The sequence below is a fragment of the Momordica charantia genome (genome assembly GCF_013281855.1).
Source record: "Momordica charantia cultivar OHB3-1 chromosome 5 unlocalized genomic scaffold, Mcharantia_2.0 BLBB01000005.1, whole genome shotgun sequence".
NCBI lineage: Eukaryota > Viridiplantae > Streptophyta > Magnoliopsida > Cucurbitales > Cucurbitaceae > Momordica > Momordica charantia.
In genome coordinates this window covers 24341895-24355111 of record NW_028275163.1, presented here as the reverse complement: position 1 = coordinate 24355111, position 13217 = coordinate 24341895, and the positions used below count along the sequence as shown (strand labels likewise).

The window sequence follows — 13217 nt, the reverse complement described above, 5'->3', positions numbered from 1 at the left end:
ATATATGTGGTATTGTGAATATATATATAACTAGAATAGCGACTTTTAGCGAGTTTTGACACGCCTAGAAAATGTATGTATGTTTGAATTGACGTCATTTCATCGAGTCCTCCTAAATTGCTTTCTAGGCGGTTCAAAAAGTCGCTACTCAAATTATATATATATATAAGCTTTATATTGGGCCTAAAGTCCAAAATTCGGTCAATCCAAACCTAATTCAACTTAGAAATAGAAGCTTGAGAAGGAATACCAAAACTTAGTTCATTCGCTGACTCTTTGCATCCATGGTTGAGTGGTTAAAGCGTCCGACCTATATTAACCTAATAAAGGGGGAATTTTATAGGCTTGATTTTTGCTGGATGCACTTGGAACGTTCAGTTCAATCGCTGCTCACAAAATTTTTACATATTGATATTCATTTTCAAGCTTGCACATCCTAAGAGGAGAGATCCTTAATTATTGATATTGAGAAAGCAAAGATATTATGAACATTGGCTAATACCAACTCTTGATTGGTCCTAATGAGAAGGTTAACCTGTCCTATTGAAATAGGCCCATAAATGGACTTAGAGGTTTAGATTTTAGTAGTTAAATTGATCTAAGTTCGACCCAAACCATAATTAAAATCTATGAAGCTGGAGTTTGGACTTTGTTTTTTTGGAATTAAGTTTTAGTAGTTGAGTTGGGTCAAGCTTAAGTCTTTATTTTATTGGGTTAACCAAACCCAACCCAGTAATGCCGGTAATATAAATATATATATTGAAATAACATTACAAAAGAATATTAAATATAACGTGAATCTAAAATTTTATCCCCATATTTCAAACTATAATTATAAAAATATCTTCTCAACTCTACTCTCCTCTTTGCATCTCTTCAAAATTATATTGGGTTAGCAACTAATTAGATTCGAACTTTGATCAAAATTAGGATCAAGCCACCCAAATTCATCCTTAAAAAAGGAAAATGTTTGGCAACTTTCCCCTCAATACCATTAAATATTTGACAATTCATTATTTTTTATTTTTGTATTTCTATCTCTTAATTGTCAAATATTTAAGGGTGTTTCTTCCAGTTTTTTTCAAAATATATATATATATATCAGAATTTAAAATTTGAACGTTGATTAAAATGCCACCAAAATAGAATATTATTTTGAGTAATTTGTATAATGGTCATAAAATGTGGCAGTAGAAAAGAGAACTAATATAGATAAAAAGGAAAAAGTGTAATGAAAAACAATTGAGTTATTTTCTCTGCTTGCTTTTGTAACTAGTGCAAAGAGAAGCCGATGAAGTGATGAACAAGAATGAATCTTGAGGCAATTGTAAAAACTATCAAACACTTTGGTGTATATAACATTTTTCAATCATCATTGTGTGGGCTTGATTCTTCCTAATTAGCAAGGAGTTCCACAACTTTACTCATTGCAGGCCTTGTGTTTCGATCCTCTCTCACACATTGAAGAGCCACTTTCAATAATATTTCTATCTTCTTGTTTTGGTCGCCTTCTTCCACATTCAACCTTGGATCCACCACTTTCTCAACCTCACCCTTTTCTACACTCTTTATTATCCATTTCACTAGATCTGTGCATCCATTATCTTCGACAATTGTGGACGATCGAAAATTAGATGCATTCTTTCCACTAACAAGTTCCAAAACGACGATACCATAACTGTAAACATCCACCTTTGCATCAACCTTTAGATTCATCATCCATTCCGGAGCTAAATATCCCCTTGTCCCCCGCACCTTAGAGAATCCAGTTTCATTGATCTCTCGAAAAAGCTTCGACATTCCAAAATCTGCCACCTTGGGTTCCAAAGCCTCATCCAGAAGTATATTCTGAGGCTTGACATCACAATGCAGAACCCATTCGAGACATTCTTCATGTAAATACGACAAACCCTTAGCTGTTCCAATTGCAATCTCATACCTTTGCTCCAATCCCAAACCCTCAGCAGAATCCGAGAATAAAAGTTTATCCAAAGACCCACTTTTCACATACTCATACACCAACATCTTATGTTGTTTCTCAGCGCAAAAGCCCCACAATTTCACCAAGTTTCTATGATTGATCTTCCCAATGATGCTAACTTCAGCCCAGAATTCCGCTTCTCCTTGTATAATGCCCTCCAATCTCTTCACAGCCACAACTCTGCCATCGTCCAATTCTCCTTTGAACACAGTTCCAAACCCCCCATTCCCTATCTCTTGCTTGAAGTTCTTGGTGGCTCTCTTCAATTCGGCGTAGGAGAATCTTTTGAACCCCATCGCCAGAACAATGTAACCCATGTTAACCAATTCCTCACGCACCCTCTTCCGAAACACAAACCACCACCCAAACCCAACAAAAACCAGTTCGCTCATCCCAACGGCAACCACCACACCAACCAACAACCCCATATACCGAAACTTATTACTCTCCCCACCATACACATGTGTGTTCATCACGAGCTCCGAAGCCGAGCAATTCAAATCATTCGAATCTCCCACCGCCATAAACCCATCTTCAGATCTCCCCGCCGCGCCCTTCGGCGCCTTAATGAACATATTCACAGCCGCATCAGGCTTTCGATACCCATTGCGGAGAGCGCTCTTGGGATAGCACTGCCCGGAGCCATCCAGCGCATAGCCAAACCCGGCGCACTCGCAGCTGAGGCAAATATTTCTACACACTTCAAACGACACAAATTGAGCGTAACTCCAATCGTATCCGAAGTAATCCGTATGAGGAAGGGGAATAAAATCCACTTCCTTCGAATCACACGTCAAATTATAAGGCGGTTTGCACCCTTTGGTCCAATCTGAAGGATCGTTTCTGGTAAAACCGGGAGGACAAGTACACGTTGGAAATGGGTTGTATTCGCAAATTCCATAATCCCCACATAACCCATGAACCATACAGGCATCTAATTGGCCATCTGGAACCCACGAGATCGTCCAATTTCCTGTTGATTCATCGAGGCTGTACAATCTCAAAATCCCATCGTAATCCATCGTCAATCTCCGCTTCGGACCGATGCCGTAATCTGTAGCGTTGAATTTGAATTTGTCGCTTGATTCAAACCCTCCCATCTCGTTTAAAATTGCAATTCTGGAGCTGTTGTAAGTAGTTCGCCCAATCTCGAATACAAGCACCAGAGTGTAGGGCCAGTAGATGCTGGAGAGTGAAGGGCCATTGTATAGGAGATTCAGCACGTTCTCGTCGTTGAATTTGAAGTAATAAAAGCCCGTTAAATATGTGTCTCGACTTCTCATTGAAATTAATGTGGATGTCTTGAGAAATCGCTGCCCTGGAAGCAGAGTATCGGTGGGGAAATCGAAGCTCTGCCAAATGAAATTCTCTGTTCCATTCGTCACTACCAGATTTCCTGATTCCAGAAGTCGGAGTTCGATATAACCGCCGGAAATTGCGTCGGTTGACCAAACGACGGAGCCATCGGCGTCTGTCAAGACCAAATTGGAATCGACATTGAGGGTCAATCTGGATTGCTGTCCGTTAACTGGTCTATCTCTGTTGGCCATCCATACGACAGTTTTATCGAAGCTATTTGTGAACCAAATTGAGAAACAATACGAATTGTTTCCCACCCGATAAAACCCAGATGAAAACGTTCCGTTTGGGGAAACTAGGAATTGATTCGAGTCCTCCACGGCCATGGAGTTTCCCGGAGTCAGCCTCTGCAACCCCATTGCAGAGGAGATTGAAAGAAGTAGACAAATTAACAGATAAGGAACCGACATTCTCGATCTGATTACTTTCAGAAGCTAATTTGGAATGGAATTTGCAAAGATGGGTTCTGTTCTCTGCACAAAGATTACGCATAATTATAGAAGTTTTAGTTCTTTTTTTTTTTAAGTGCACGATCATGGAGTTTGATTTCTTCTGGGTCAATGGCCGGGAAGAAACGGCAATAAAGTTTAGACCAAAAAAATAATGTCAAACATGAACCTGGCTGGCGAAGCAGAAAAATTATATTTGAAAGATCTTCCATGAGAGCTTCCCCCAGGATCTGGTGGTGAATGATAGTGACTGTTAGCCATTTCTTTAACTTGAACATACTGTGATTCAGATTTTAACTTCGAACATTTTGTGGCATTTGCCTCAAATTATCTTCGTCTAATTCCAATTCTGGATAGTTCTTCGTTTCTTGTTTGCAGAATTGTATTAATTAATTAATATCAGAATTGAGTGAAACCGTTTTACAAATTACAAGCTTCAAATTTTGATGAAGAGTGGATAAACCACCGCCATGACTGGAGCTGTTTTCACCAGTTTATACTGTAAAGACTTGTTTAATTAGCTGCAAGTGTGTTGGAGCTCGGATTTGGTGAGCTCGGGTACGAAGTAGATCGAAACGGTTAGAACGAACTACAGCCAACTGCCCAGCGCCCTCTCCGAACACTCTCGAGACCTGCAAAACAAAGTTAGCACTCTGATCAGCAAGTCAGTTCTGATCCGAGCTAACTTGTCGAGTCTACCTAGGATTGCATACCTTGCATTTAAGGCTAAGGTTTCTATTTATAGAAACTGAGCCCGACAGGAGTTCTGACACACCCTAAAATCGCGGCGTGTTGTCGGGTACGGAAGGGACATTGTTACGGACTTTGTCTCTCGGCTTGGCGCTTTAGGTCCTATCCTGTCTGCCGACCTGAGTACTTTGAAGCCACTTTCTATATTTGGTCCGCATGTTCATCTAACTCACATTTTGGATCATGACACGTGGCAGGCCAGGATTCGCATCCAACAAAGTGCATAATCTTTCTTTGATTAAACATAAAATTTAGAGAAGGAAAATGATGGTTTAAATTAGAAGAAGAAAACTTTTAAACAATTAAGATTTTTTCATTGTTAATCATAGTCAAATATGTGGAAGAACTAGAAGAATTGTACTGCGGCCGTGGATGAGTTGAAATGGAACCACTTTGATCCACTTGATTGATATATTATTTGAGGTATTAAATTTCATAGAGATTTTCATCAATATTTTCTTAGGTAAATGCAAGGAGTGTATACATATTTTCATAATATCAGAAAAGGAAAAAAAGAAAGAAAAATATCAACAGACTTAATATTAATATTAATAAAGTTTAACTCAGAAATATTTACTTTTTATATGAATATTTTTTAATATAATTTTTCTTAAAAATATCAACAAGACATAGACATAGACATTTAAAATTTTAATATTAATTACGTCATCTATTTATAACTTATAACTACTTTATTCCAAATAAGTTTTGCTGACTGAATACTTTTTTTTTTCTTTTTTGTTATGCAATCTAATTTTCAAATGATGTTGAAAATTTTAGTCAAATTTTTAGAAATTAAAATAATAGTTTTTGGAATTTTTGTTTTTGTTTTTTGGTATATAATTTAGCAAGTTTTTTTTTTAATATGTGATTAAGATTTACAATTCTCGTTTCCACAAAATTATTATTTTTAGGGTCACAGATTTAGTTTCGTTAATAATAATTATCTCTAATATTAACCATCCACAATCTATAATCTATCAATAAAAATAAATAGTCTATGAGATGAATTGGTTTGATTTCACACCATCCACAAATGTGGTGAAGTCAATGGTCAAAATAATGATAAATAAAAAGGAATTCTAGTTTAATATAAATTAGAAATTAATAGTCAAAGCATCTCAATTAGAATTGGAATCCTCATGTGAAGAGATACAAATACTTCCGCTATCTTTTTATTGAATAAACAAATAGCAATTATAACACAAATTATTGAATGCTCGAGCAAATTTATTAAATATTTTTTTTAGTTAATAAGGTTAGAGGTTTGAAACTCATGTTTAAAATTCAGACTAAGGTAGATTAATACCAAAAGTTATTAACAAGACAAATAACCAATAAATCATAAATTGAGATCCATTTGAATTTAGCTCAATAAATAAAGATATTTATGGCTGACTAAAAAGTTGTGTGTTCGACATCTCCACTTATTATCGTAATAAAAAAAATCATCAATTGAACATAATAAATACAATTTTGGACACAATCTTGTGCATCAAGATTTCCTCCCTAAAGACACGTGCCTTATTTGGTTTGGACAAGAAAAAATTGTTTGAAAGTTCTTTTTTTTTTGATGCAACATGTGGGGGTGGGGGTTCGAATTCATAACCTCTTAGTTTGTTTGAAAGTTTTTTAAACCTTAGAGAAGCAGAAAGTTGAAATAATCAACATAAAATGAAAATGGATATTGTACTTACAAAAAAAGAAAATGGACTTTCATATGGTGGGCTAATTAAAAGTTAATAGACTACAAAAGAAATAGGCCTAAAAAGCCCATTAGGATCCAAAATCCAAAAGTACCATCAGCCCAAAGCCCACTTGTGTGTATTCTTTAAAAAAATAAATAAAAACAAAACTTTTGGCACCTAGAATTTTGAGTTAGATGCTTATTTGATCTATGAAATTTTAAAAGTCGTACTTTTGTCTCTAAGATTCTAAAAAGGATTCTAAATGGTTTTTAGGCACATTTGACTTTGGACGTGGTATATAACATATTGGTTGGACAATTTTAAATTAAGTGGCAAAATAGATTAATTTTATATTATTTATGCTGATTGGAACGATGATGTGGTCATGTATTTTCTCTCATTCTCATTTCTTTTTCAATAGATCTTGTGCGGACGAGCTCGCTATCAATAAATTATCACTATCATCAATGTTACCTCCTGCTGCTGTCATGCTATGATGCTACTGTCATTCGTCTGATTGTGCAACAATGCTGAAGCAGAGATTTGAAATAATCGACATAAAATGAAAATGGACATTGTACACTAAACAAAAAAAAAAAAAAAATTGAAAATGGACATTCACATGGTGGGCTAATTAAAATTAATAGGCTACACATGAAATAGGCCTGAAGCCCATTAGGACCCAAAATCCAAAAGTAACACCAGCCCAAAGCCCACTCGTGTATATTCTTAAAAAAAGAAAAAAAAAACTTTTGATACCTAAAATTTGAGTGAGATGTTTATTTGGTTTATGAAATTTTAAACGATAAAACTTGGCTCCTCATTATTAAGAAGCAATCTTGTCAATAAGTTGTCAAATATTTAATAGTGGTAGAAGCAATCTTGTCAATAAGTTGTCAAATATTTAATGGTGGTAGTGGTAAGGACAAGATTGCTTCTTACTTGTGAAGAGCCAAGTTTTATCCAATTTCAAAAGTGTACTTTAGGCTCACTTACTTTCAGCCACCTAACAGAATGTCTAGATGACACTTAACATATTGACTGGACCATTTTGACAAAATATATTAGTTTTTATATTATTCTACTCATTGGACAGCTCATGTGATCCTATCTTTTCTCTTTTATTCCACCTCTCTCCTTCCCTCTTCTTTTCCAACTGACCTTCCTATGTATCGCTTAGTTCAACGAATTCGCTATTGATAAATCATCCAATGTTGTTGCATGTTGATGTCATTCGCTTGACGTACAATATTGCTTGATGTTAATTCTTCTCGAGATCTAAATCTGGAAGCTTCATTTCATATCGTTTTAGATCTAGAACGCCTCATTCTAAATCTAAAAGCTTTGAGACATTTCAAATTTGACACGAACAAATACAACGAAGCTTAAAGTTTTAGATCATGTTGGAAAAATTAAAGAAATCCTAATTCATAATTATTCTAAAATAAAAACCATAAAATTCTAGAACAATTAAGACCAATGATCTAAGCATATAAAAAGATTAGAATTACCTGGAATGAACTGCAAATTGTGGTTTGTGGTTTTTATGCAACTCAGTCCAAGCCCAAACCCATCCCACACCAAACATGGGCAATACTTCTGTATAGGGAACAGAAGGCTCAAGACGTAGGTCAATAGTCTTTAGGAAGAAGCAAAATTAGATTTTATGAAAGCATAATGCACAAAAAAAAATTTTGACATTCGAGAGAGTTTTGTTAAAAAATATACTTTAAAAAAATTAAATAACCTAGAACTTTTTTTGGATCAATAATGAATATTTGTTATTAATAAATTAGAGCCTTAAATTAATTATAAATGGCATCTCACGTAGGACAAGAAGAAAACTAAATTGTAATGCTTGGTTAAATGAAGTATAGGCCACTTTCCTTTTGGAGCCTAACTTTCAAACTTTTTCTCCATGTTTTCAACTTTTCACATCGTTGTCTTCTTTTGGGACTGGGAGATCTTCTCCCACTTATTAATTATTATGACTTGGAATATAAGCATAAACATCACCACTTTCTGCATTCCATTTCAATGGTCAAATATTAGATAGGGAAATATATATATATATATATATATATTCAAAAAAGGAAACATCTGAGAATTTTAGTTACCTAAAATAGAATATTATTTTGATTAAATTTTTAGAATAATGAACATCAAGTATTAACACATACACAAACGAATGAAATAGTTATGTGGTAGAAAATATACGACTTAGAAGTCGTTCGTTAATGTTTCTTTAGGTAACAAAAGCTTCTTACAACTATCAAAATGCTTTCTATATAACATTTTTCAACCATAAACATCTTCATATGGGCCTCATTCCTCATAGCCCGTAAGGAGTTCCACAACTCTACTCATTGCAGGTCTTGTGTTACGGTCTTCCCTCACACATAATAGAGCCACTTTCAACAATATTTCTATCTTCTTTATGTTTTGGGCATCCTCCACTTTCAATCTTGGATCCATCACTTTCTTTACATCGTTTTTCCCTGTACTCTTCATTATCCACCTCACCATATCTGTACCTTCGCCATTTTTAGTAATGGTGGACGACTGAAAACTAGATGCATTCTTTCCACTTATGAGCTCCAAGACGACGATTCCATAACTGTAAACATCTGCCTTCGCATCAATTTTTAGGTTCATCATCCATTCCGGAGCTAAATAGCCTCTCGTCCCTCTCACCTTCGAGAACCCACTTTCATTTATCTCTCGAAAAAGCTTCGACATTCCAAAGTCAGCAACTTTTGGCTCTAAAGCCTCATCAAGAAGTATGTTTTGAGGCTTCACGTCACAATGAAGAACCCATTCGAGACATTCTTCATGTAAATAAGACAGACCCTTTGCTGTTCCAACTGCAATCTCATATCTTTGCTCCAGTCCTAATACTTCAAATGAATCAGAGAACAGAAGCTTGTCCAAAGACCCATTTTCCACATACTCATAAACTAACATCTTATGACGTTTCTCAGCACAGAAACCCCACAACTTCACCAAGTTTTTATGGTTAATCTTCCCAATAATGCTGACTTCTGCCCAGAATTCTGCATCCCCTTGTAAAACGCCATCCAATCTCTTCACAGCCACAACTCTGCCATCATCCAATTCTCCTTTGAACACAGTTCCAAACCCTCCATTCCCTATCTCTTGCTTGAAGTTCTTGGTGGCTCTCTTCAATTCGGCGTAGGAGAATCTTTTGAACCCCATCGCCAAAACAATGTAGCCCATGTTAACCAATTCTTCATTGACCCTCTTGCGAAACACATTCCACCACCCAAAACCAACAAAAACCAGTTCACTAATCCCAACGGCAACCACAACACCAACTAACAACCCCATATACCGAAACTTATTACTCTCTTTCGCAAACACATGATCACTGCCCATTACAATTTGTGAAGCCGAGCAGTCCAACAACTTCAAATCATTTGAATGTCTTTGTTCCCCCATTGACTCCTCTCCCTTCGTGGCCTTAATAAACATGAGCACAGCGGTATCGGGCTTTCGATACCCATTACGGAGAGCCATTTTGGGATAACACTGCCCCGTCCCATCGAGTGCATATCCAAATCCAGTGCACTCGCAGCTGCTAAGGCATAAATTCCTGCACATTTCAAGAGAGAAGTCTTGCTTGAAATCCCAATCATGGCCGAAGAAATCCGTATTGGGCAGGGCGATGAAATCCACTTCCTTGGAATCGCACGTCAAATTGAAAGGCGGACGGCAGCCTTTGGTCCAATCGGAAGGGTCGTTTCTGATGAAACCGGGTGGACAAGTACAAGCCGGTAATGGGTCATATTCGCAAATCCCAAACTCCCCACATAACCCATGGACCATACAAGCATCTATACGCGCACCCGAAGGGAGCCACGAGATGGTCCAGTTGCCGGTTGATTCATCGAGGCTGTACAATCTCAAAACCCCATCGTAATCAATCGTCAATCTCCTCCTCGGGCCGATTCCATAATCCGTAGCGTTGAATTTGAATTTGTCACTCGATTCAAACCCACCCATATCGTTTAAAATTGCAATTCTGGAGCTGTTGTACGGAGATCGGCCATTCACGAAAACAGTCACCATGGTATCGGGCCAGTAGATGCCGGAGAGTGAAGGGCCGTTGTATAAGAGATTCAGTACATTGTAATCGTTGAATTTGAAGTCGTAAAAGCCTGATAAATATGTACCTCGGCTTCTCATTGAAACTAATGTGGATGTCTTGAGAAATCGCTGCCCTGGAAGCAGAGTATCGGTGGGGAAATCGAAGCTCTGCCAAATGAAATTCTCTGTTCCATTCGTCACTACCAGATTTCCTGATTCCAGAAGTTGGAGTTCGAAATAGCCGTCGGCGACGGTGTCGGTGGACCACACGGCGGAGCCATCGGCGTCGGTCAAGACCAAATTGGAATCGACGTTGAGGGTCAATTTGGATTGCTGTCCGTTAACTGGTTTGTCTCTGTTGGCCATCCATACCACAGTTTTATCGAAGCTATTTGTGAACCAAATTGAGAAACAATACGAGTTGTTTCCGACCCGATAGAACCCAGAAGAAAAAGTTCCATTAGGGGAAACTAGGAGCTGGTTCATGTCCTCCACGGCCATGGAGCTTCCCGGAGTCAGCCTCTGCAACCCCAATGCAGAGGAGAATGCAAGAAGTAGACAAATTAACAGATAAGAAACTGACATTTTTGGATCACTTTCAGAAGCTAATTTGGAAAGGAATTGGAAGAGATTGGATGTGGGAAGGAGGATTTAGCAGTGGTTTTAGTGCAAGACCCGGATTTTGATATCGTTTTTGGGGTCAATGGCCGCCATGAAACGCCAAAAGTTTTTTTTTTTTTTTTTGAACCAATGAAAACGCCAAAAAGTTAAACCATACCAAGAATAATAATTTAATGTCAGTTCGTCATACATGGCTGGCTTGGCTGGGCAGAATAATTATATTTGGAACATCTTTCGTGAGAATCTCCCTTACCCCCACCGTAAGGAATCATAGAGATTGGTTTCGTTTATGTTTGCAATTCTTGCAAATAGTTCATTTTTAATCTAAAATTTTAGGCAACAATATTTTCCTTGCAAAGGCAGTAGAGCAGTAAGTAATGAGTATTAATATCCATATAGATTCATTTCAAAATCAATTATCAATGAGAGAAGTAAATAATGTTTATTACAAATCATTGTTAGGTCTTTTTTTCTTTTTAATACAAGATCCTTGACATCAAAAAAATTATCTATTTTCGAGTTTGTTTTATTTCAACAATACTCCAATATTGACTGTTAGTACTAAGTATACATGTTTTGCTAACTAATTTGACAGGTGAAAAAAAATGTTATCTCTTCCAAGTTTGGTTATTTTAGTTTGATGTTTATGTTTGTGCTACTATTTGGAGGATAAAAATCTCACTCTGGTGAGATTTATCCTTTTATGATATTTTCTAGTTTTTTATATTTTCTATTGCATTCTTTTTGCTGTAGTTATTTTTTAAAATAATATTTATTCCTAAGGTCGAAAGTGAGACTCCCGACTGCCACCCTCATTTTCAATTTTCCTTTCTATTTCTTATGAAACTATTGGCTTGAATATCTCAGTTTTTATGCCTCATATTTATTATATTCAAAAATAGACAAAAATATTTATTATATTAAAAAAATAGACAAAAAATACATTTTAAAAATTTACCGATTGAAATTGACTTTTGAAACTTGAGGTATTGAAAATAGAATTTAAATTCAAAAAGAAACTTTAAATCCAATCAACTTTGTCTGCTCCACTTGATTGAAATATTATTATTATATTGAGGTCATTATCTTGGGGCATGATGGCTATTTTATTATAAATAACTTTATTAACTGAATATCTTTTGGATAATATAATGTAATCATATTTTTAGAAAACACGTGCAAAATAGTTAGTCAAGGTTTTAAAACTAAAATAATATCCTTTTGAAATTTTGGTTTTCGTTTTCTGAACTTGACTAAGGTTCAAATATGTAGAAGCAAAAATAAAATAAAATATTTACGTAGAAGAAGTTGATGAAATTGTTGTTAAATTTAAGAAATTATTGGGACATACTATACTACCACAATGTAGTTGGTAAACTTTACGCGATTAAATTTATGAGAGAGATAAAAGTATTTTTTATTTATTTATTGAAGGAATAAAAGTGTCTTGAAGATTTTCCCATTTACCCCTAGTATTATTAGGAATAGTTACATTCATTTAATAATTTTTCATTGACCTCCATATTTAGATTTTTATATTTTAAAAATAAATTTTATTATAATAATATAGTGCATTTTGTACATTTTAAAAGCATTTTAAAAAGTATATGAAATATCGTTTTAATACGTAATGAATCATTAAGGTTATTAATATAACCTATTATTATTGTTCTATAAAAAGTATATACAGCCTATATTATTTATAATTATTGGAAAAAGTATATACCAACTAGCTGTCACTACTTGGTACCAAAAAATCCCAACGGAAAGTAAATTTGGATTCCCCACTCCAAGTTGTGCTATAAAATATAAACTTATAAACATTACTCTCATTTAGGTATTTTTTTCGTTTTGTTATATAACTTTTATATATCTTTTTAAAATCTAGGCCACATTTTTAAATTTTGTTTTTATTTTTAAATTTTGTATAAAAATTTAAATATGTTTTCAAGAAAAGTAAGAAACTTACTATGACAAAAGAAAAATAAACATAATTTTTAAAAACAAAAAACGTAATAATTATCCAACAGCAACAAAGTAATTCTATTTAACCTGTCATTTTGTTCGATCAACTATATGGTAATGGTATATTTTTTTTAGTTTAATAAATATGACGTGAAATTTGAGATTTTCAATTTTCATATATTTGAGTGATGGTACCGTTAGAAGGAAACATGCTCTTTAAATTTTAATAATGCAAAAGTTATGATTTTAGAACTCCTATAAAAATACTTGTTGAAATGGAAATAACTTTTTAAGATG

At 35.2% G+C, this 13217-nt stretch overlaps 2 protein-coding genes across 2 annotated transcripts; both read right to left on the bottom strand.

The window, feature by feature from the left end:
* Positions 1 to 1224: 1224 nt before the first annotated feature.
* On the bottom strand, positions 1225 to 4088 carry LOC111015145 (putative receptor protein kinase ZmPK1). Its single transcript, XM_088123723.1, has one exon. The coding sequence runs from the start codon at positions 3748 to 3750 to the stop codon at positions 1396 to 1398; it is 2355 nt and encodes a 784-aa protein (XP_087979849.1). The 5' UTR covers positions 3751 to 4088; the 3' UTR covers positions 1225 to 1395.
* A 4328-nt stretch (positions 4089 to 8416) lies between these two features.
* On the bottom strand, positions 8417 to 11124 carry LOC111014952 (putative receptor protein kinase ZmPK1). Its single transcript, XM_022289830.2, has one exon. The coding sequence runs from the start codon at positions 10917 to 10919 to the stop codon at positions 8553 to 8555; it is 2367 nt and encodes a 788-aa protein (XP_022145522.1). The 5' UTR covers positions 10920 to 11124; the 3' UTR covers positions 8417 to 8552.
* Between the last annotated feature and the right edge of the window lie 2093 nt (positions 11125 to 13217).